The 24,031-nt window shown below is 43.0% G+C and overlaps 1 protein-coding gene across 2 annotated transcripts in view; it reads left to right on the top strand.

The window, feature by feature from the left end:
- The window catches only part of SH3KBP1 (SH3 domain containing kinase binding protein 1), a 188,282-nt gene that overhangs the window by 91,633 nt on the left and 72,618 nt on the right, over positions 1 to 24,031 (top strand). For both annotated transcript variants that reach the window (XM_021711223.1, XM_021711224.1), the window contains one exon: positions 14,755 to 14,862. In XM_021711223.1, the coding sequence (XP_021566898.1) occupies positions 14,755 to 14,862 (108 nt within the window). The remainder of the gene's footprint in view (positions 1 to 14,754; positions 14,863 to 24,031) is intronic.

Here is a 24,031-nt window from a genome sequence, read left to right on the forward strand (position 1 = left end):
ATTATATTTTTTGTGTTATTTTATAATCTGCTTTTTTCACTTACCAACATAATCTGAACAATTTTCTTTTTTAATTTTTATTTATTTATTTATTATAAAGGTGTAGGAGCTGGGCTTGGTGGCTCAGCCTATAATCTCGCACTTTTGGGAGGCTGAGGTGAGTGGATTGCCTGAGCCCATGGGTTCGAGATCCACCTGGGCAACTTGGCGAGACCTCATCTCTACAATAAATCAAAAATCAGCCGGGCATGGTAACGCACTCCTGTAGTTCCAGCTACTCGGAAGGCTGAGGCACAAGGATCGCCGGAGCCCAGCAGGTCGAGGTTGCAGTGGCCGGGAGTAGGTGTAGGGACCAATTCAGGGTTTGGTATACAAACATTGATCATGCAGGTACCCTTGTTGAGGAGGTACGCCCCTCCCTCCCCTGACAGTTTTCCCCACTGCCAGTCCCACCCCCCCTTTCCCTGACAGTTTTCCGCTACTGCCAATTGCTTTCTTACAGCGTTATAATTGTTCAAGGTCACCTTATGAGTGAGAACATATGGAACTCAGTTCTTTGTTTTTGTGATAAGTCACTGAGTGTGATTGACTCCAAATCCATCCAATTTGCTGCAAAGTCCATGTATTTGTCATTCTGTATGGCTGCATAACATTTCTTTGGGTATATGTACCACATTTTTTTATCCAGTTCAGCTTCGATGGGCAACACAGTTGATTCCATGTTTTTGCTATTGTGAATAGAGCTGCAACAAACATGTGTGTGCAGGTATCTTTTTTGTAGAATGATTTGAGTTCCTCCAGGTATATTCCCAATAAGGGCATTGCTGGGTCACATGGAAGGTCAATTTCTAGTTCTTTCATGAATTGCCACACTGTCTTCCAACGGGGCTGCACCAGTTTGCATTCCCACCAGCAGTGTAGAAGCGTTCCTTTTTCTCTACATCTTCACCAGCATCTGTTGTTTGTTTTATTAATGATGGCCATTCTTACTGGGGTTAGAATGTGGTTTTGATTTGCATTTCTCTGATGATGAGTGAGGCTGAGCACTTTTTCATGTGTCTGTTGGCTGCCCATATATCTTCTTTTGAGAAGTGTCTGTTCATGTCTTTTGCCCACTTTTTAATGGAGATTTTTTTTTTCCTTTTGGCACATTTGAGTTCCTTGTAGATTCTAGATGTTAGGCCTTTGTCGGATAAACAGTTGGCAAATATTTTTCCCCATTCTGTGGGCTGTCTCCCTGCTCTCTTGATGGTTTCTTTTGCTTTGTAGATGTTCATTAATTTGATGAGGTCCCACTTGTCTATTTTATTTCTTAAGGTATTGGCCTTTAGGGTTCTGAATAGGAATTGGTTCCCAGTTCCAATTTTCATAAGAGCATCTCCTGTGTTTTCTAAGATTCTTATAGTTTGAGGTTTTACATTCAGGTCTTTGATCCATTTAGAGTTAATTTTTGTGTATGGTGATAGGAAGGGGTCCTATTTCAATCTTCTGCATGTGGTCAGCCAGGGAAAAACTTCTTAAAAGAAATGTAGATTTGTCTGGTGAAGAGTGGAGATAGGAGGTAGGAATTTAGGAATTTACTAATAGCTACTGCAGCTGGCTTGATTGTTCGTGACCTTCAAAAATGATCATGTTTATGTCCTTCACCTTCTATTCCTTCCAGTCTTTATCTGGAAAATGAATATTACCACCTCCTCCCCCTTTACAGCTTTCTTTGTATCTCTTAGGGGTGGCCCTAAGAAAATCTCTTAAGCCAGGCTCGGTGGCTCAGCCTGTAATCCCGTGCCTTTGGGAGGCTGAGGTGAGTGGATTGCCTGAGCCCGCGGGTTCGAGACCCACCTGGGCAACTTGGAGAGACCTCATCTCTACAATAAAAATCAAAAATCAGCCGGGCGTGGTAGTGCGTACCTGTAATTCTGGCTACTTGGAAGTCTGAGGCGGAAGGATCACCAGAGACCAGCAGGTAGAGGCTGCAGTGGCCGGGAGCAGCCACTGCATTCCAGTCTGGGTGACAGAGTGAGACTCCAACTCAAAAAAAAAAAAAAGAAATCTCTTAAAATACAATGAAAGATGCTCTATGAGTCAGGCGCAGTGGTCCATGCTTGTAACCCTAGCACTTTAGGAGGTAGAGGTGAGAGGATTGCCTGAGCTCAGGGGTTTGAGACCAGCCTGGACAACTTGGTGAGACCTCGTCTCTACAATAAATAAAAAAAATGAACTGGGTGTGATGGTATGCGCCTGTAGTTCCAGCTACTTGGAAGGCTGAGATGGAATGATTGCCTGAGCCCAGCAGGCTCATGATTTGCATGTTGTATATGACTTGTTCATGTGCCCTTATATGCAGTTCACGTCTCTTGGCATGCTTAAAGCCAGATTACAAGGACACAGGAAAGGCCCTCTCTGTGTAAACATCTCCTTTTCACATGATTACTGATCTTTGAAGTCAATTTATGGGAGTAGAAAGTCTTTCATGCTGTAACTTGAAAAAGGCTAAAAAGTAAACATTTTTGGAGAAGACTTAGATTGCATATGCTGCAAAGGAAATAATGAAATCAATAAGCAATTCTGGTATATTTGTTGTGTACGAACTATACATTCATGTCCTACAACTCTAAGAAGTGCCAAATATGAATGGTGACCCTGGAGTTGGGCCAACATGGCAGCATCTGTTGGGTGCTATTCTCTGAAGAGGCTCCAGATAGAAACATCTTTTTCTAAGAGGGAAACAGCCTATGTGCACAGAGCCCTTTGAGGCTTCTGCCCTTGGTTGTCTTCTATTAAAATCCTCTCGGACCTTCCCTATTCCTGCCTGCCTTTCTTAATGCCTGGGAAAGCTCTGTTCTCTTTTTTTTTTTTACGGACTAAGATTTGGTTTAAGCTTTTTTTCCCCTCATTTCTTTGTGATTCTGGACTCAAAGCTTACTACTTCGTAACATTTCCTAACCCATGTGCTGTGAGTATAGGAGAGTGATCATTTCAGCTCTCCAGGGTGGATGGGAAGGTCCTTAGGTGGTTGGAACCCCCACCCACCTTGGGCTGATGGCCTTCAACAACCTTTGGCCTTTGGCAGTATGTCATAAGAATACTGCCATTTTATGTGTGTGTCATTATCTAAAAAGAGTTGGGTGGCACTAACTTACTGCACATATTTATCTTTCTGTATAAAGATGTTTAACAATGGCTCTACTTTACCTTAGGGAATACTTCACCTTCCTTGTTAGAGAAAGGAACATATGACTAGCAAAGGAAACTCCAGGGTAATTAAAACCCTTGTATGTATCTTCATTTCACACATTCTTTCTCTAGGATTTCTTTTGGGAATTATACCTTGAAATAGCTCAGACTTTTAAAGATAGAGCTTAATGTTCTATTATATCTAGAACAACAACAAAAAAAACTTCCCTAATTAAAGAAACAATCTTTTTAAAGGAATATACAATTCTGGGTTGCAGCTATGATGGAGTAAAGGGTATTAGACGTACCCTTGTGCCATAGGTAACTCTAACATTGGACAAAATATAGGAAGCACCTATTTTTAGGCATTAGCTAATACATAGCACAGGGATGTGATCCTGGAGAGAAAGGAAGCATGAAAGTGAGTTTTACATCAACCCTGGCTTTTTGCCTGGAGGCACTTTCTAAAATGTAGCACAGGGCAATGGAGCCCAAACAAAGAGCAGTAGGCTCATTGGATAGAGAAAGCAGAAATTTTAATTCAGGGCTGCTGAAGTGGCTGGAATTTTCAGGGCAGGGAATTGCAGAGGAATGAACTACACAAAGAAAGGTTTCCAGAAATCTGTAGATCTGTAGTTTCTGACCATACACTAAGCTGATCATCAATAGGGCAAGACTCCATGAGGCCTGGCAGAAAATAAGAACTTTAGGGAGCTGTTGAACTGAGTGGATATCCCATGGATCAGCACTAATGGGAGATGTGGGAGTTCTGGTCAAGCAAAATAGAAAAACCAGGGGTGCTGGCATCCAATTGAGAATGCAGAAAAGCCAGAATAACGCTAATCTACAACCATGGTAACAAAGCCTTGACAGGTGAAGCTGATCTGCAAGTAACTTGCCTATGAGAGAGGAGTAAGCAAGAAGCCCGTTAGGCAGACAGTTAGGGCAAGTCTCCGGTAGGACTCCATTTTACCTGGAGAAACAGCTGCAAGCCGCAGGCTCCAGACAAAAGCCACACTCATTCCCTTTTGGCTCACTTTCTCTCTTTTCAGCACACCCTTTCCTAATTGACCCCTTTTCAATCTTCTCCCCATCCGCCCTTTACACTGTCATGCCACTTTTTAGTCCTTACTACTGACCAATTAGGTTAGTGTATTTTCAGTCCCTACTACCAACCAATCAGCATGCCCCTGAATACTATATAACATCCCAAACCCCCTTCAGCAGCCTTTTGAGCCTCCTTTCTCTCTGTGAGAGCTACAACATTTGCTTTCCTGAATAACGTTAGACTCGCTTGCCCTTTGGTATCCTTGATCTTTTATCCTCTCTGTCGTCAGACAAGAACCTGGGATTCATCAAGACAAGAGAGCTATAACCTTTCCTGACCGGGAAGGGAATTCTCCAAGCAAGAGCCGAGAGCTGTAACACTCTTCCATGGCTGTTGGCATCCCTAAGTTTTCGGGTGCCACCTCAGCCTCTGCTCGGGGTTCTCCAAGCAAGAGCCATAAATAGGGGAGCTAAGAGCTTCAGGGCTCCAGGGCTGATGGGCACCTCTGAGTTGCAGGGCACCATAACGTCCTGGGTTACCACGTGGGTCTCAGGGTACCATTGTGCCCTTGAACTGGTTCTTGGTAGTCAAGTGAGCCTCAGGCTGGCAGTGCAGCCCCAGTGCAACTGTAACACTACCATAACAAAACTCAGCTGGAATCGGTGGCTCAGCCTGTAATCCTGCGCCTTTGGGAGGCTGAGGGTGAGTGGATTGCCTGAGCCTGCAGATTCGAGACCTGCCTGGGCAGCGAGACCCCATCTCTACAATAAATCAAAAAATAAGCCAGGCGTGGTAACGCATGCCTGTAATTCTGGCTACTCGGAAGGCTGAAGCGGAAGGATCACCAGAGCCCAGCAGGTTGAGGCTGCGGTGGCCGGGAGCGGCCACTGCACTCCAGACTGGGCGACAGAGTAAGACTCCAACTCAAAAAAAAAAAAAAAAAAAAAAAAGACTGAGCTTCCTTTAAGCCAGGCTTGGTGGCTCAGCCTGTAATCCCATGCCTTTGGGAGGCTGAGGTGAGTGCATTGCCTGAGCCTGCGGGTTCGAGACCCGCCTGGGCAGCGAGACCTCATCTCTACAACAAATCAAAAATCAGCCGGGTGTGGTAGCGCATGCCTGTAATTCTGGCTACTTGGAAGGCTGAGGCGGAAGGATCGCCGGAGCCCAGCAGGTCGAGGCTGCGGTGGCCAGGAGCGGCCACTGCACTCCAGTCTGGGCGACGGAGTAAGACTCCAACTCAAAAAAACAAAAACAAAAACAAACAAACAAAAAAAACAACTCAACACTCTTGCAGGGAAGACAACAAAATCTAGTCTCTCAACAATGTAGCATGCTCAATTGTTGAGATCATATAATCACAAATATCTGTGAAAAAGTAGGAAACTGTGAGGAACATTATGGGTGACTTGTAAAAGACATAGGGGCACTTCTGAGAACAGTTTACAGGCATCAATACCTGCTTCAGCTAATATTGGCATGACTAAAAGGAAGTGTGTTTACTGTTTTTTGTGTGTTATCCATCCAATTTTTCATTACCAATTATACATTATGTAAAATGAAAAAAGCATAAATTATCATCACAAGGTTACAAATTTGTTGCCCAGGATTTTTGCCCTGGCCTATAAGAAGCCAAAATTTTTTACAAGTAGTTGAACTCTGGATCATAACATTCTGGTATCAAAAAAGAGAGAATGACTGTCTAAGCCTCGATGATTCCAAGATGTTGGCATTTGGAATATGGCTTTTTTTTTTTTTTTTTAGTGGACTTGGCCCCAGGACTGTCTCCTCTTTAACTGTGGTCTTTCCAACATTTTTTCTGACACTGAGATAGACCGTAGTTCTCTTTTTTTCCCCTGTTACCTTGTAAACCATGATATGTGGATGAGCTTGCTTTAGTAACTGACTTATAGGGATGTTGGAAATTCTGAGCAAAAATTCCAGCCATGCAGAATAATTGCATCTCTTGGGGAGGTGTTAACAAGCAGAGGCAGAGCTGAGTGCTCCTGGGCTCTGGCTTCCATGGAACTTTCACTCAACAGTCCCCACCCCCAAGCTCCATGTAGAAGATGTTCATTAGTAAATATTAAACGGTAATTTCCATAACACTGGTGGATACTGAGCATGTGAGGCCCCCTGGGGGTGCTCTGATGCCCACTTAACAGCCTCACCAAAGTTGTACATTCCTCAAATGATAACCCAGTCATAGGAGAAGGTCCTGAAAAGTAGCCATGCTAGATAACTTCTGGGGAAGTTGGTAATGGAGAGCCTGGGGACAGCTGACCATCAGGAGAAGTGACTGAGTATGATTCTTAATACTTGCTTTTTTTTCTGAGTAGGAGTCTCACTCTGTTACCTAGGCTAGAGTGCAAGTGGCACACTCACGGCCACCGCGGCCTGGACCTACTGAGCACAGGCAATCTTTCCACCTCAGCCTTCCAAGTAGCTGGAACTACAGGCACTCACCACCATGCCCAGCTAATTTTTTGTTTTGTTGTAGAGATGAGGTCTCACCAAATTTTCCAGGCTGTCTTGAATGTTTGGGCTCAGGCAATCTTCTCACCTCAGCCTCCCGAAGTGCTGGGATTACAGGCTTGAGCCACTGTGCCCAGTGTTTCTTTTTCATCTGGATCAGGTGGTGAACCCATTTTTATCTTTTCATTTTTTGGTTCGAAATGCACATTTCTAAGCTGAATGTTCCTATTTGAATACAAAGAAGATACTTATAATGCCTGAGATAATGTGGCTTGTCTTTTGGGAGTAATTTTTAAATTGTTACTATAATTATGAAAAACTAATAAATTCAATACAGATCAGCAGGTAAAGCCAGATTGTATAGATGAAGCTTACTTTGTGTAGTTATTCTATATTTGCCTCATCCTTGTTCAACTTGACCTCACTTCTGATGTTTGAAAATTGAGAGAAGTGGAAATAAAAGTCTGGGGGAAGATTGGGCTATTCAGCTATTCAGCCAAGATTTATTCAGAATTTATATGTGCCAAGCACTATAGTAGGTATTAGATGGATACAAAGGTGTGAAGATAAGATCTTCATGTTCAAGGAGCTTCTCATTTTCGAGAACCTTGCTGCCCAAAGTATGGTCCATGGAGCAGCAGCAGCATCACCTGGGGACTCTTAGCAATCTCAGACCTACCCTAGACCTTTTGAATATAAAATTGGCATTTTTACATGATCCCTAAGAGATATGTACATTAAAGTTTGAAGAACCACTGATTTTAAGCCACTGATTCTCAACCTACATATTGAAACAACTTAGGGACATTTTAAAAGCACTGATTTCCTGTACTGCTCCTCCCCCCAAATTGTTATTTAATTATTATGGGGTCTAGTCCAGGCATCAGGATTTTTAAAAATTCCCAAGTGATTCTAAACGTGCAGCCAGATTTGAGGTCCACTTGTCTAATATATAGCTTTGTACTCTTGGAAAAACAGACCAAGACGAAATTGTTACTTATTCTTTTAACCAAGTTACAAGCCAGGTGGCAAGTTTATCATTTCTAAGATTTAGACCAGGCGCAGTGGCTCACGCCTGTAATCTCAGTACTTTGGGAGAACAAGGGGGGAAGATCACTTGACACCAGGAGTTCAAGACCATCCTGGGCAACATAGTGAGACCCCCATACCTACAAAATAAAACAAATAATAACAACATTTGAAGTGTCTTGTCTAGAGGTAGGTACACTGGGTCTCATGGATGACTTCCAGCTCACATGGCCCTCTCTGTGCCGACAGGTTGTATGTCAGCGAGTCTCGCTCAGTGATGTGGAGTGCTTGGAGCACTTCAGCCAGGTTACCTGGGGCCATGCTGGCAGGATTGAACAGACTGAGGCACAATGTTGAAGTCTGGGCAAGACCTCCTTCCTCAGATACACCCCAGGGCCTTGGCATCCCTCCCCTTGGCCCCCTCCAAGTGTGTGAGCCGCTACCAGGGGTTTCACATGAGGCAGCAGGGATGAGGAGTGACTCTTCAGCACCTGAGGATGGCACTGGATCACATGACAAATGCATGTGAGCTTAAACAGCTTTCCCAGTCACATTATCCCCTAGAGATTTGGACCAGTTTGTGTGATCACAATGACAAAGATTTTAACGTGTATCAAGAAACTGAGATCCAAAGAGTTTCCATCACTAGTAAATGCTTGTGTCTTGTGGCCCACCCTTGCTCTCTTCTACCTCTCTCTGAGTTCCACTTGAAAATAAAGGATGGCTACCTTGTGACACAGTGAGTTATCTGATATTAGCTCTATGCTAGGGGAGAGCAGATAACCTGGGATAATGCAGAACATACAGGTTGGACTGCAGCATACCTAAGGCTCTGTTAATTCATTCTTTCAAAGAAAAAACATCATTTGGTCTTTTAGGGAACAATATATTTTACTCTAATATCTGCCTGGTGATGAGGCCTAAGGAAACAATTTTGGCCATTTTAAGGACATGATTATTGATGACTGAACATTATATGTCAGAAATATGATTTCTTTTTTTATTCTTCCTAAGGGTTCAGGTCTACTCTTCTCTTTTCTCTGCTTTCATGCCAATAGAGCTTATTTTTAGACGTCAGTTTTCTGGAAGCTTCAGGTGCATGCTACTTTATTCATTTCCACCTCCTGCCTCATTCAGAGTTTATCCCCTCACCCGCCTACTCTACCATTTCTCATCCTTGTCAGAATCTGAAAATCTGAAAATCTACTAGAGTGACTATCATCTCAGGTGGTCCCGGTGTAATTATCAATAGCGCCCAGGTTTGGAAATGGGTTACAATACTTTGACCATATCACCTCTCTCCTCAGTGGTTAGCTACTCATTGGTAGTCCTGTCTTCAGTCACCTCCTGCCATCTTTCTTAAGGACATCCACTTCTACCTTGTGACCTTTTGGCCTCACAAGTCATTGGCCACCTGCCCCTTCATTCTTTCCCTGTCACTCATGGGTACTGTCTTGCCTCGCATCACTGTTCAGTAGGGAGCCTTTGCTGTAAGCTCCAGTTCTTGAATATTCTCTTCTGGGAGCACAACTTTCCACTCTCCCCCTTCTGTTCCTTTACCCTCAGTGATCCAGTCCTGCCCTTGACCTTTCTCACTGCCTTGGTTCTTGCCCCACTCTCTCCTTCCAGGCTGTCTGTCTTCCCTTGGTTCTGAATCTCCTGATCTCAGGCAGTTCTTCTGCCTCAGCCTCCTGAGTAGCTGGGCCGTACCCGGTAATTTTATTTTATTTCTAGAGACAAAATCTCCCTATGTTGCCCAGGCTGGTCTCAAACTCCTGGGCTCAAGCAGCCTTCCCACCTCGGCCTCCCAAAGTGCTGGGGTTACAGACATGAGCCACCATGCCTGGTCCTTCCACATGTTTTTAAATCTAGTCTAGCACTTCTGCCAGTGTTTTTGTACCATTTTGATTCACTACATCTGCCTCTCCCACTAGGCTCTGAGTTTGGGAGCCCCATGAGGATGTGATATTTTCTTGATTCCCCTGATTCCTCTCTTATCCTGCATATTTTTGGTTCTCAACAAATAAATTGATTTTCTGCTGTTTTACACTTCTGGAAGCACAGCTCTCATACAAATAATTCTCTCCTCATTTCTGCCATCAAAAGACTAGTTCTTAGCCGGGCTCAGTGGCTCAGCCTGTAATCCCGCGCCTTTGGGAGGCCGAGGTGAGTGGATTGCCTGAGCCCGCGGGTTTGAGACCCGCCTGGGCAGCGAGACCTCATCTCTACAATAAATAAAAAATTCAGCCGGGCGTGGTAGCACATGCCTGTAATTCCGGCTACTGGGAAGGCTGAGGCGGAAGGATCACCGGAGCCCAGCAGGTCGAGGTTGCGGTGGCCGGGAGCCGCCACTGCACTCCAGTCTGGGCGACAGAGTGAGACTCCAGCTCAAAAAAAAAGACTAGTTCTTTTGTCGGGTTTGTTGAAGACTTCTTTTCACTTTTCATTTTGCTGATAAAATTATTCCTGTTTCCCTTACATTAGCTCCTGTTGTTGGGGGTGAGGGTATGCCTCGGTTCTCTGTAAATCTCCATCTCACTCCAGGCATCCTGACCCTGTGCCCACCTTCTGTCCTAGAGCAGACTCCCTTGTTTTGCTTCTGCTTGTATTCTAAATCACACTGGCTGTTTTCTTTCTTGACTGTGCTCATCTCATCCATGGGCCTTGCGTTTATTCTTATACCAATCAGAACAATTAGACGTATTGTGTTCTCCCTTCATGCCTTCCCTCTCTTGCTTTGAATTATGTGATGATTAGTACTGTTAGTATTTTCCTTAAGAAGCAGGGTATAGATGAGCCATCCAAGCCAGTCATCACTGATGAGAGACACAAAATCTGACAGTTAAGTTCACAAACTTATCCTAGAAAAAGTGCTACATATCTCATTGTTGAATATCACTACAGTCACTTTTGAAGTACACCTGTTGGGAAGCTATGCACTGAACAGTACCTAGTCCACCCATCAAAGCAATTTTGGAACTCTTTTTCTAGAATGGCCATCAGAGCTGTTGTTGTGAGAATGTCGGAGTTTGAATTAGAGCAATGAACAAACATTAAATTTCTTGTTAAACTTGGCAAGAGTGGAAGTGAAACCAGGGATATGTTAGTCTAAGTTTATGGGGATAATGCCATGAAGAAAATGGCAGCGTACAAATGGATTGAATGTTTTTCTGAGAGGAGAGAAAGCGTCACTGATGAAGAGAGGTCAGGACAGCTAGTAATGAGCAGAACTGATAAAAAACATTGCAAGAATTCATTAAATTGTATGTCAAAATCGTTGCCTGACTATGAGAAGCATAGCAGACCAAATAAACATCAATAGAGAAATAGTTAGGAAAATCTTAACTGAAAATCTTGTCATGAGAAACATATGTGCAAAAATGATCCTGAAGGAGATCTAGTGTTACGACAATGCACCAGCTCACACAGCACTGTCTATGAGGGAGTTTTTAGACAGTAAACAATTAACTGTATTTGAACACCCTCCCTACTCACCTGATCTGGCCCTCAGTGACTTTTTTCTTGACCCAGAGATAAAGGAAATATTGAAAGGAAGACATTTTGATGACATTCAGAACATCAAGGGTAATACGACAACAGTTCTGATGGCCAGTCCAGAAAAAAAGTTTCAAAATTGCTTTAATAAATGAACTAGGTGCTGGCATCAATGCATAGCTTGCCAACAGGAGTTTGGGGTGGCCATAGTGATATTTAGCAGTGAGGTATGTAGCACTTTTTTAGGGAAGAATTCACAAACTTAATTGTCAGACCCCATATGATCAATCTAATGTCATTATGCACTGTCTTCCCCTGTAGGCATGTGGGTACTAAAGTTATTCTGCACAGACTTTTACTTATTAAAATTGTATTGTTTTCCCATATATGAAGCAAAACAGTTTTTAGGTTGTTTGCCTAAGGCTAAGGTAAAACATGGATTTGCACTTTTTGGGAAGTTTGCAGGAAAAGTAGCACTAAACAATATCTGAGTTCTGTGTCAGAAGATCTGAAATGAATGTGGAGGGAAGTCCAGTCCTCACATAAACAAACCCTTCCCACATGAAAAGATTTAAGATTATTTGAAGAGCTGGTTAATGGTTCTCTCCTCTTTTGGCACTAGAACATTTAGTTGATAACTGTTACCCCAAAAGACCTTGCATAATGTGGTATATCTGTCTTTCATATACATCTCTAAACTCCCTAGGTTAGAGGCCATGTTCTCTGTATGTTTAATGTTTGGTGCATACAGAACTTAGATATATTTTGCATTAAATAGATGTTTGTTGAACTGAATATAACGAAGTGTAGATTAACACAGTATTGAATGTTAGAGAAAAGATAAAGTATTCATTGTAGTCACTTTCCTAAAGGTGAGTTTCAAGTTGGGTTTTGAAGATGAGAAGGACACATCCAGAAAAAGAGGAGGAAAAAAATGTGCCAGGAATCTCCTTGGAAGTAGAGCCTTCTGGATTGAAAGACTTAACTTCCAAGAATTAGGGTTAAAGAAATTTAACTCGGCCAGGCATGATGGCTCACTCCTTTAATCCCAGCACTTTGGGAGGTGGAGGCAAGAGAATTGTCTGAGCCTAGGGGTTCGAGACCAGCCTGGACAGCTTGGCAAGACCTCATCTCTACAATAAATTAAAAAATTAGCTGGGCACCTGTAGTTCCAGCTATTTGGAAGATGGAGGCATAAGGATCACCTGAGCCCAACAGGTTGAGGCTGTGAGCATACCACTGTACTCCAGCCTGGGCGACAGAATTAGACTCCTACTCAAAAAAATAAAAATAAAAAATTTCACTTACTGCTTCCTTCATAAGTTTTTCTGGTATCATTGATGACATTTATAACGTCTCAGGGTTGGAAGAACATCAGAAGCCACCAAATCTTGCCACCACCTCTCCTGTTCGCAAATTTCTTCCTTGGGGATTGATGCTAGATTGTTCAGGGATGACACAGGCAGGACCAGACTACTTACCTGGTCTCTTCATTGTCATTATTCCAGAAAGATAAGTATTCTCTTATGTTGGAAACTTTTTGAACCCCCCCCCCATCTTTTTTGTTCTAGGTAAATTTGAACTTCATACTTCAAATGTCTTTGTCTTCTGGTTTTGTTTAGGATTTGAATTTATAGTCTGTGACTAAGGACTGATTTCCAAAATCTGCATTCTCTTTAAAGGGGTCAGTTTATATTTGTAACAGATACCATTGGGGAAAGGGAAGGCAGTGATCATTTACTTCTCACCTGAGAAGTATGCTAACTTATGTAGAATTCTCATGAGTTCAGGTAGATAGAAATCATCTTGTCCTGTAGTAATCAAGCATTGTACTGCAGGAGATCACAGAACTCAGGGTTAGAGTCTGCATTGATTCCACAACTATTTGTTGCATGGGGTGTTGTGCACAGGGCTGGGGTATAATGGTGAAAACATCAGATGTGTTTCTCGCCTTGCTGGAGTATATGTTCTAGCAAGGCACAAGTGAGTCCTGTAAGTCATGGCCCTTTAGGGACCTTCAGTAAGGCCTTAGGTCAGCTTCTGATGCTGGAGTCCCCCTGGCCCCTTTGCCATTCCCACTGATGTTGTGTAAGACCACGGGGGCCTCTCGTTCTTGATCATTTTCTTGCTTCAGATGTAACTTTTAAAGTCTTCTGTGTTGCCAGAGCTTTTTGGAAAGTCTTTACTCATTTTGAGATTTTGATGGAAGTTATTGAGCATAAGTCTGAGGATTGGGCATTTACTCAAGGACATCATCTTTGTGGTGTATATATACATATATATTGTCCATACACTGGACAGGAAGAGATGCACAAGTGAGGAGGTTTACAGTAGGCCAAATGAGTACTGGCTTGAGTGGTAGAAGTGGAATTGGACCCAGAGGACAAATGCAATATCTATTATAAAACTACACCAAATTAGACTTCCAATCACTTGAAAATGGGCAAAACTAGAAGTGGTTTTGTGGCACGAAGTTGAGTGCCTAGGAGAACCATGAGGCCATTAGTCTCATGAAAAAGGCCAGGCTCTTACCAGTTTTGCTTGTTGTCCTCTCCTTAGCCCCTGGCTTGGTACCCAGCAAGGAGTAGGTGCTCAATAAACGTTTGATGAATGGATGAACAGAATAGAGATTATCCAAAGTGAAGCAAGTCTGATCTGGAAGAATGAATAAGCTTAGTAAGCATTGTTTGTTAGTAAGCAAACGATGAGTTCTGTAAGGTGGAGGACGGACTTTTCATGATGACAACTGTGCCCCATCAACACGAAAGGAGAAGGTGAAGGAGAGCAGTGCATTAATGAGCTTGTGTAAAGTGTGCTTTTTCCTGTACTTGGCTGACTGTTGCAAAGCCCTGTTTTTGTTTTTTTTTTTTTTGAGTTGGAGTCTCACTCTGACACCCAAACTGGACTGCAGTGGCCGCTCCCGGCCACCGCAGCCTCGACCTGCTGGGCTCCGGCGATCCTTCCGCCTCAGCCTTCCAAGTAGCCGGAATTACAGGCATGCGCTACCACGCCCAGCTGTTGTTTTTTTTTTTTTTATTTATTGTAGAGATGAGGTCTTGCTGCCCAGGAGGGTCTCGAACCCGCTGTCCACTCACCTCAGCCTCCCAAAGGCGCGGGATTACAGGCTGAGCCACCGAGCCCAGCTTACTAAGCCCTTTTTAATTTTGACAAGTTTTATGACAGGCTAACCACAAAGGACATTTGTGCATGTGGTATTTTCTAAGCCATATTTGCAGTTAATAAAAATACCTTTATTTTGGTAAAATTAAAATGAAGAAAATATATATTCTTCCATCTGCAAGGAAAAGAAGACCTTATTGATTCAGGACATCTAAAAGCAGCATTGGGTTTTGGGTCCCAGGGAGCAGCCCTAAGCATACTTAAGCTTCTGTTTTCCCCTGACTTTGGGGTTTGTGCTGACTTAGTAACTTGATACTGGCCTTCAGGAAAGGGCCTCCTTTTTCTCAAAAGGGACATTAAATCTCTCTGGAGGGTGCTTGTCTCCATCTCTCACTCTCTGCTCTCCTGTTTCCTAGGACTGCATCGATGTAGGCTGGTGGGAAGGAGAGCTCAATGGCAGACGAGGAGTATTCCCCGACAACTTCGTGAAGCTACTTCCACCAGACTTTGAAAAGGAGGGAAGCGTAAGTCTTTCTAGCTTTGATTTCAGTGCTCCACATGCTGTCAGAATTGTGGCTTTCATGATGGGACTTGGGATGGGGGAGGTTTGATCTAACACTGAAAAGCACTGGCATTTGAACGTTCAATGAACCTAGGTTCTGAGCGTGTGGCTGCTTTATACCCTATAACAAATTTGTTACAAGACTCCTCTGTCACCTGGCGACAGAGATCCTTACTGTAGGGTTGTTGCATGTATAAACAAGATAATGTGATTAAAGCCCTTGGTGCAGTGCCTGGCACATTTGAGCACCCAAATAAAGTGTGAGAACTTTAGTCACTTCATTTTGGTAAGCAGACTGCCTGTGTCCCATGTAACAGGGTCTTTGTGGGTGGTAAAGTAACCAATGTCATGGAAGTGGCTGAAAAGTACATTGTAAGACTGAGAATGTGGAGCAAGCCCTGCTAATTTTTATGTACTATATGAGGGGGGACCCCCAAAAGACAGAATTATTGTTTGTAGTACAGGCATCCCCCACTAGGTAAGTGTTCTAGAAACCCAGTGGTGTACCAGCTAACATTGTTGTGAGAGGCTGTGAGAGGCTTCAGTGAATTTTTTTTTTTTTTTGAGATTCTTTCAACTCATTTGCCCATTTCATGATGCGGGATTTACACAATAACCTGCACACACGCTGAGTGTTCAGCAGTTTTTGACCAAAAATGGCATGACCCACATGCCCCACCCTCCCTATTCACCTGATCTTGCCCCAGTGACTTTTTTTGTTTCCCCAATGAAAAAAATGTCCTCCAAGGGAAATGTTTTGTTGATGTGAAAGATGAAACCAAAAATGGCAGAAGCACTGAAGGGCATCAAAATGGATGAGTTCAAAAACTGTTTTGAGCCGGCCTCGGTGGCTCAGCCTGTAATCCCGCGCCTTTGGGAGGCTGAGGTGAGTGGATTGCCTGAGCTGCGGGTTCGAGACCCGCCCGGGCAACTTGGCGAGACCTCATCTCTACAATAAATAAAAATTAGCCGGGTGTGGTAGCGTGCCTGTAGTTCCAGCTACTTGGAAGGCTGAGGCGGAAGGATCGCCGGAGCCCAGCAGGTCGAGGCTGCGGTGGCTGGGAGCGGCCACTGCACTCCAATCTGGGCAACAGAGTGAGACTCCAACTCAAAAAAAAAAACTTTTGAGCAGTGGAGAAAATATCTCGATAGGTGTATTGCAGCAAATGAAAAGTGCTGTGAAGGTGACTGAAATTTAAACATGTAAGAATAAATAATCAACTTTTTATAAACAAATTCCAATTTTTGGGTCCCCGCTAGTATATGCATGTGTATATATACACACCTCTCTGTGATTTTCTTTGTGGGAACTCATTTGACGGTTCTGTTGTTTAAATGAGCCAGTGTATCTTTGTTTGCCTCACTCCAGGTGTATTGTTTTCCTACTGATGATGTAACAAGAAATGTTGAAAATTTAGAAGTGCTTTATGTCTAAGGGGGCAGCAATTTGCTCTTATTCATTGTGTTCTGCACCTCAGGGCTTTTTGCTCAGGCTTTTGCATGACTTTTGCCCGCTTTTCCTAGCTTGGACCCTCTTCATGCCCCTGGGGGCTCTGTTACTGAAACATGTTCAAGCTGACCATGATACATCACCATTCCAGTATGACTGAGGTGCAGGAAGGATAGCTACAATACTGGTAGACTGGTTGCCAAGAATACTAAACTAGCATATCATGGTATGTCAACTACTTAGATGAGCAAATGTGATTGTTTAAGAAGCTACATGGTGTTGGCACTTGCCAACTGTTAGGTTGGTTGCTTGTTAGGCTTTTTGATAGCTTTATTTTTTGTATGGTTTTGATGAAAGATAGTCTCTTCCACACCTGTTATTCTCTCTTGGAGTCTGAGTTTGGGTTCTGGAGAATCTGGATTCTGCTTCCTGATGTTGTTATATCCTTAATACTTAAAGTGTGATCCATGGGCCAGCAGCATTAGCATCACTTGAGAGCAAATTAGAAATGCTAAGACCCCACCTCAGACCTGGTGCATTAGAATTTGCATTTTAACAAGAGTCTCAGATCTGCTTGCATATGACAGTTTGGGAAGAACTGGTATAGAAACAGGTATTGGCCAGTTCACTCAAGTAATCCCAGCACTTTGGGAGGCTAATGCAGGAGGATTGCTTGAGCCCAGGAGTTTGAGACCAGCCTGGGCAACATAGTGAGACTGCACCTTTACAAAAAAAAAAAATTAGCTGGGTGTGGTGGCATATGTCCATAGGCCCAGCTACTTAGGAGACTGAGGTGGAAGGATCACTTGAGCCCAGGAGATCAAGACTGCCGTGAGCTAATCATTGTGATCATGCCACTGTGCTCCAGCCTGGGTGACAGAGTGAGACCACAACAACAACAACAAAAGAAAGACAATGAAGAAGCATCAGGTTTCTGTCAAAGTGATGACAACCCCGCCTTCTGATCATGCCCCCTCCTCCATATTTTAGGAGGGAAACAAATTTATATGACAGAGAGAGCTCATCATTCAATAAGGAAATTTTCCACCAAGCAAAATCACTTGAAATGTTTTTATTGATGACTATAGCAATGGTGGATTGTCAGTGGATAAAATCAGTCACTGAGAAAAACAGATGCTAAACATGTAGTAATGACTGGATAAGAAGTGTTTTAAAATAACAGGACACAGGAATGAAGTTTGGCAAATATTTAGAGTATAGTGGTTGTGACTCTAGGCTGTGGCATCAGATAGATGTGGGTTTGAATCCTGGCTCTGTCACTCACTTGTTCTGTAGCCAAGGCCAAGTCACTGATTGTCTCTAAGCCTCACTATTCTCATCCTTAAAATTGCAAGAATAATCATACCTACCTTGGTGAACTGTTGAGAGAAGATTTACTGAGATGATGCATATAAATTCTTAAGCACAATGCCTGGTAGTTGATGAACGCCTCACACAGGCTAACTCTTACTGTCTTTATAATTACTATTTACCACAATAGTGGGAAGCTTCAACTAAAACTGTGACGTATGATAGAAGGCTGACTTTGGTTCTTTTTGTTTCAGCTGATCAAATCAACACAGTTGTCTTGGTAGTGTGGTGAGCTTTCCTGGGAGTCCAAATACATTTAAGAGCTTGGATGAATAACCATTAAAAAGAAATCTAGTGATTTATAAAATACATTTGTATTGCTATGTGGGCATAGAATGGCATGATCTTCGTGTTATTAATAAGTTTTCTATTCTTTCTGGATCTGCTACCTGACAATTGTTTTATTTTCATTAATTCACTCACTTGGTATTTATTGAGTCCTCTCTATGGGCTGGCCACCATGCTGGTTGATTGGAAGTGAAGCATATACATGGTTGCTGCCCTTGTGGGCTTAGAGTTAAGCAGTTGGGACTGGTATTTAGAGCCATAGAGAGGACCTGCCAGACCTTTCTGAAAGGACACCCAATGTAGACCTCTCCGATTGATTGGAGGCAAGGTACTGTCCAGACTGCCCAATTCACCCTTCTCACCTGTCTTCATGAGGCTAGTAAAAGGTGGTCATGTCCTGAAGCGTTTGGATGCCAAGACCTTCATGATGACTCCTTTCCCTTTGGCCAAGGAATCTTAGCAAGCACACCACCCTACTTTACATTATTGGTTCTGATTAAGGCAGTATAGGTTTTTTTTTCTTTAATTGACATAAAAGCTTGTGCATTTACCATGTACAACACAATGCTTTGAAGTATACATACATTGCAGAATGGCTAAGTCTGGCTAGTTAACATGTATTACCTCACATAGTTATCATTTTTGTGGTGATAGGCAGTAGGGTTTTGAAGACAAGTGTAGAATTTAAATTATTCTTTTAATAAATTGGCAAAATCTGTGGTTGCCTCCATTGTGGTACCTTACCTTCTAGTTCCTGGTCATGTTTTAGTGGGGCGCTAAATTCACTCAGGTGAGAGGTACTTCATAGTGTATTTTTCTAGAAGCTGTGTTCCATAAGCTACTAAGGGAAGCACCTTCACTGGGAGAGTAAAGTTGTCAGTGATGAGTAGACTTGCCTGGGCTTGCTTGTTAGGGCATGTGTGCTCTTTGGGGCCCCGTGGGCATCTCTCCAGTTTCAGACGAGAAGCCACCATCTCTTTGGTACGTCTTTTAACCTTGTTCCTCTGAAGAGAAAACCTAATTTCAGGGAAACAATAGTCATACCTGTCACACAAAGTAATACCTACAGCTGAAAAGTCATTGTATAAAGTAACAGCTTTTAGAAAATTCAAAGTATAACATCCCTTTTCCTCCTCTCTGGCCTATAAAAGCAGTCAATCAGCTTTGTGTTGGTTGTTATACCAGGCTTTATTGCTGCACCCAGAGTATTGGTGAGTTGGTGACAATGTGACTGGAGACCAGATTGTCATTTGCTGAGTTGAGGGTGTAAAGCTGATTACAATCATTAACATGAAGGCACTATGTGAATGACAGAATCTGAAACATTCTGCCACTGGTTTCAGCAGATGTCATCTTGTCTTGCCAGTGACTGGGATTGCAGTCATTCACCCAGAAAAGAGGACAATCTGTGATGATTAGGGTAGACAGAAGCGAACAGCATTTATTCAACAGCAGGCCTCTTGACTCAGTAGGCATCACCAGAGCATTCTGATGAGGCTGACATCTTTTCTGCTGGGGTATGAATTTAGGTGGTTACCACAAGGCCTTTTGGAATTCCTCATCTTTCTTTCCAAAAGTGCTTAGTGGATTCCCTCTCTCCAGGGCAACAAATGCTTTGGGGCTTTTCCTTAAGATATTCCAGGAGAGCATTCCTTGATCTCTTGGTGCATATTTTAGAGCAATTATGTAAGCTGTTTATAAGAGAACCTAGATTCAATGGTTGTCTGTTTATTTTGAGCCTTGACAGTGAAATTGAATACCAGAATGGGAAGATTAAATATTCTGAGCACTCTAATGAAACAATGAGTGTGCTCTGTCATTGTTATTGAAGGATAACAGGAACTTGGACTCTCAAGAACAGCAGAAACAACTTCTCATTGTCACTAAAAAAAGAAAAAAACATTAGAATAAGTATTCTGAAAGATAGTGTTTCTGAAAGACAGTGTTATTTAAGAAAGTCTTAGGTTCCAGTTCTCTTAAGAGAAACCGTTCAGATCCTCAGAAGGTGTTACTGATTACCCTGCATTGATTTGGAGGGCTCTTCAGAGTCTGTGTCATGTCAAGAACGAGGGCATTGCTAAGGTTCCCATAGATGCTTTCCTAGTGAATGTTCCACAGGAGGAAGTTCTGCCTCTCAGCCTCAGGGACTCAGAAACCTGTCTTCAAAGATGCCCTCATGTCTGTGATGCAGGCTCGCCTTTGCGGACTAGGGGAGACTTACTGGAGTAGCAAGCTGACAGTTGACTAATCACAGCAAGAATTCAGACGTCAGCCAGTATGGACTGCCTGGGTCTGCCTGCCCCAGGCATTTTTGCCCCCATAGGCCTGATTCCTTAGAAACCAGGTTCCACCAGAAATCACATGTATCTGGGGCTTGTTGGGAGAGAATCAAAGCAAGAGGAGTTTGTTATCCTTAGGAAGGGTCTGACAGGTATTGCGTGAAGCCCCCTCATGCACCAAAGGGAAGGGTTTGCTGAGGGAGCCACGTGTTGAATTCAGCCAAACCCAGATAATCCTTGCAAGGGCACTGCACCACTGGCTTCAACAACTCTCTGTTTTTATTGGTTTTCACGACTGACTGGACCCTTCCTGCTCACATTAATCTCCAGATACATTGTGATACAATCAATTAGATTTCATACTTTCCCCATTATAATCATGTGCCAACCCAGCCTCTTAAGATTGTTCTAATTCACTCAGCAGAAGTTTTGCTAGTTCTAAACTTTTATAGGAAAGGAAGTCTCTTGCTTGGTTCTCATGATGGCTAATCCACTGTAGGTGGAATTTTGCTGGTTTACCTCTTGATCAAGTTCTTAGGTGGTCCCTTACTTTGGCCCCCACCATCTGACAATCTAGCTCATGAAATATTCTTTTAGACAAAATTTTTAAAATTCCTAATCATGTCCTTTAGCCTTTTGAGAACTGTTGTAGTTCTTTCTAATTTCTAAAGATGCCCAATAAATTATTTCTCTATATTTTGGTTTTCCAAAAGAATATAAATATGTGCTTCTAATAAGCAGCCTTATGAAAAAAATCACCTACAGCATTGTCCATCTTGTACATTTAGTTTCCTGAATGGTTTTACGTGCAAAGCAATGGACCTTGTCAAGGCATAATGTCACCCAAGTATGGCCTTTTGACGTAATCCCAACACTTCTTTGAAACCACTTGAATGGTCTTTCCTCTTTCTGCTCCGGCATTACTTCCAGCCTATACTCTTTGAATGTAGAACCCATGTACCAAGCTTCTTCTCCATGGGGCCTAACAGTATGCATGGTACATGGTTGACAGTCAGAAATCCCTTATCCATTGGTTGCTTGTTGCCAAGGTGTACCTTCTCTTTCTTCTGCCCCTCCTCTCCTGCTTGCTGTTGTCTCTTGTGAGAAGGAAGAATGGAGAGAGAGGCAGGGGGAAGCTGGACTTCTGTCAGATTCTCCTTTCCAGACAAAGGGGGACTAGGTCCTTCCAGCTGATCATGGGGTCTGGGCATGGAATTGAGGCATCACTTCCAGAGTGGGTGCATGGAGTGAAGTGGTAAGCCCAGGGGGTAAACTGAGAAAGCATCTTAGGGAGAAGCCAAATGCCAAGGCCCGGCTGATCACCCAATAGGTCATCAGTCTGAATGGGCCCAGCCAAGAGGGAGACTGTGGATGTAGACCACCAGGCCAGAGGCTGAGGGAGAAACCAGAGAGACTCTTCCAGGAGCAAGTTACACAGTGGTTCCTGAGAATCTTGTGTGCAGGTGACAGGGCAGGCAGTTGCTGGGGACTCTGTAGGGTACAAAGGGACAGTTATAGATACTGACATTACCCAAAGTGTAGCTTCTCTGCCCTGATCCTCCAAGGGCAGAGAAGAAAAAGGCAGAGCAGAGGTCCCCATTCATCTCTAGAGCTGTGAGGGATGGCTTGGTTGAGAACTGTCCATTTGTGTCCCTTCTGCAGCTTCTCACACAGACACCTCCAGAGAACTTAACTAGGCCATTGTTTTTGCTAAGCTATGGCCAGGCCACATGTTCTTTGAGCTGTCACCAGGCCATGCTTTCTTAAGCTTTGACCTCCTCCTCTACCTTGGGGAGGTGAATCTCCTCTCTCTCTAATTTACTTTCTAAATAAACTATATTTTGCAATCTAAAAAAAAAAAAAAAAAAAAAAAAACTTAACTGGATGCATGGAGGACTTCCTCAGGTCCAGCATTCTCAAAATCAAGCTGAGATTTGCTTCCAGAACCTTATAATATTCCTCTAACAAAACCCCCATAAAGGGTGCACAGCCATCAGGGTACACTGGTTATTTTTCAATAAATTACATCTCTGGGGCCAGAGCTCTGAAGGCAAACTGGCAAATCAGAAGTCCTGCCAAGGAGAACAGTTGAACCAGCTGACTCTTGCTTAGAACTGGTCAGTCTAGCCAAACAAAGGATAGAGTCAGTTCTAAAATCCTTCACAGAAAGCAAAGTTTGTTTTTCTGCCATCGTCACTCTAGAATTTTCAGATCTATTTTCTTCCTGGTAGTGTAGAGGTAAAAATCAAATCTAGGCTATGTGCAGTGGCTCATACCTATAATTCCAGCACTTTGGGAGGCTGAGGCAGAAGGATCACTTGAGGCCAGGAGTTCAATACCAGCTTAGGCAATACCTCGTCTCTACAAAAATAAAAAATTTAAAAAACTAGCCAGATGTGGTGATGGTGCACAGCGTAGTCCCAGCTATTCGTGAGGCTGAGGTGAACGGATCATCTGAGCTCAGGAGGTCAAGTCTATGGTGAGCCATGATTGTGCCATTGCCCTCTAGCCTGGGTAACAGAGTGAAACTCAAACTCCCAAAAAATAATCTAATCTAGTGAATCTATCCTTTAAAGGATGGTATTTGCATGCCTAGGTTCAAGCCAGCTCCACACAGAGGCAGACATGGGCATGCACACACTTATGTACCCTGTATATGTGAAGACCATGGAAGGCATTTGGCTCTCCCAGAAATCAGAAAATGTTGGTTCAATGATTTTGTTACCAATATTTTCATGTGGGCTCTTTTCAAATGAATTCCCACAGTCTGGACACTGAGAAACAAGAGTTCTGAGCCCCCTGAGGCTGCTAACTAGCTATTGACATATTCCCTCTAGGCCTCAGTTTTCTCAACTGTAAAGAGAACTCCTGGGATCACATACAGCTCTTAACATCCACTATATTTTTTAGCACTTACCTGCAAATTGAGCAGGCAGATGGCACCTGAGTTTGGAGCTAGAGCATTTTACTTTCACTACAGAGGGAGGAATAAAATGGAAAACTAGAACAAGTGCCTCTAAAAACTCAGAATTTACAATACTTGCCTGAGTTGAAAGGATGTTTTTATCTGTGCACCTATAACCTACAGGAGCTGGTTAATATCTTACTGCTGTTCAACTCCACAGATGAAACCTTGACCTATTGCTTAACCCAGAGGAACCCCAGTCCCAGTTTCTTTATCCAGTCACAACTGGACATTTGGAGGAAAATCAACTAAATGATCTCCTCATGTCTTTTTATTTGAGAATTGTGAACTCCTGTTAATGAATATTTTACTTTCACATTTTGCTAGAGATTCATCCAGTCTGCTCTCTCAGTTCTCACTGCCTGTCTTGTTGCATTTAAAAAAAAAAAGGTAGACCCATGTGCAGTACTATATGAATCATTGGCAGGAGTCAGTCTACAGGTGCATGGAGTCCTTGCCCTGATTTTTGTTGAGAATACCTTAAGACACCTTATTTGGAAATTCAGCATGTTTTCTCATTTGAGGATGCATGAAGGTTGTTAAGTTTGATAGAACCAGAGGAAGTGAAGTCAGAAAAGTAAAAAAAAAAAAGCAAAGAAAACTATAAACCAAATAAGCAAAACAGGCACGTGGCCAGCATTGATCAAGAGTGGTAGATGTGAGGCAGACAACTCACAAACTGTTCCTTCTCTTCAAAACTGTGCCCCCAACTGCCTCTACAACTGCCAGAGTTCTGAACACAAATTCACACTTCTGTCTCTGTCCTTTGCCACATTCA

The sequence above is a fragment of the Carlito syrichta genome, unplaced genomic scaffold (assembly GCF_000164805.1).
Source record: "Carlito syrichta isolate Samal-C Ts95f unplaced genomic scaffold, Tarsius_syrichta-2.0.1 Scaffold301942, whole genome shotgun sequence".
Classification (NCBI taxonomy): Eukaryota; Metazoa; Chordata; class Mammalia; order Primates; family Tarsiidae; genus Carlito; species Carlito syrichta.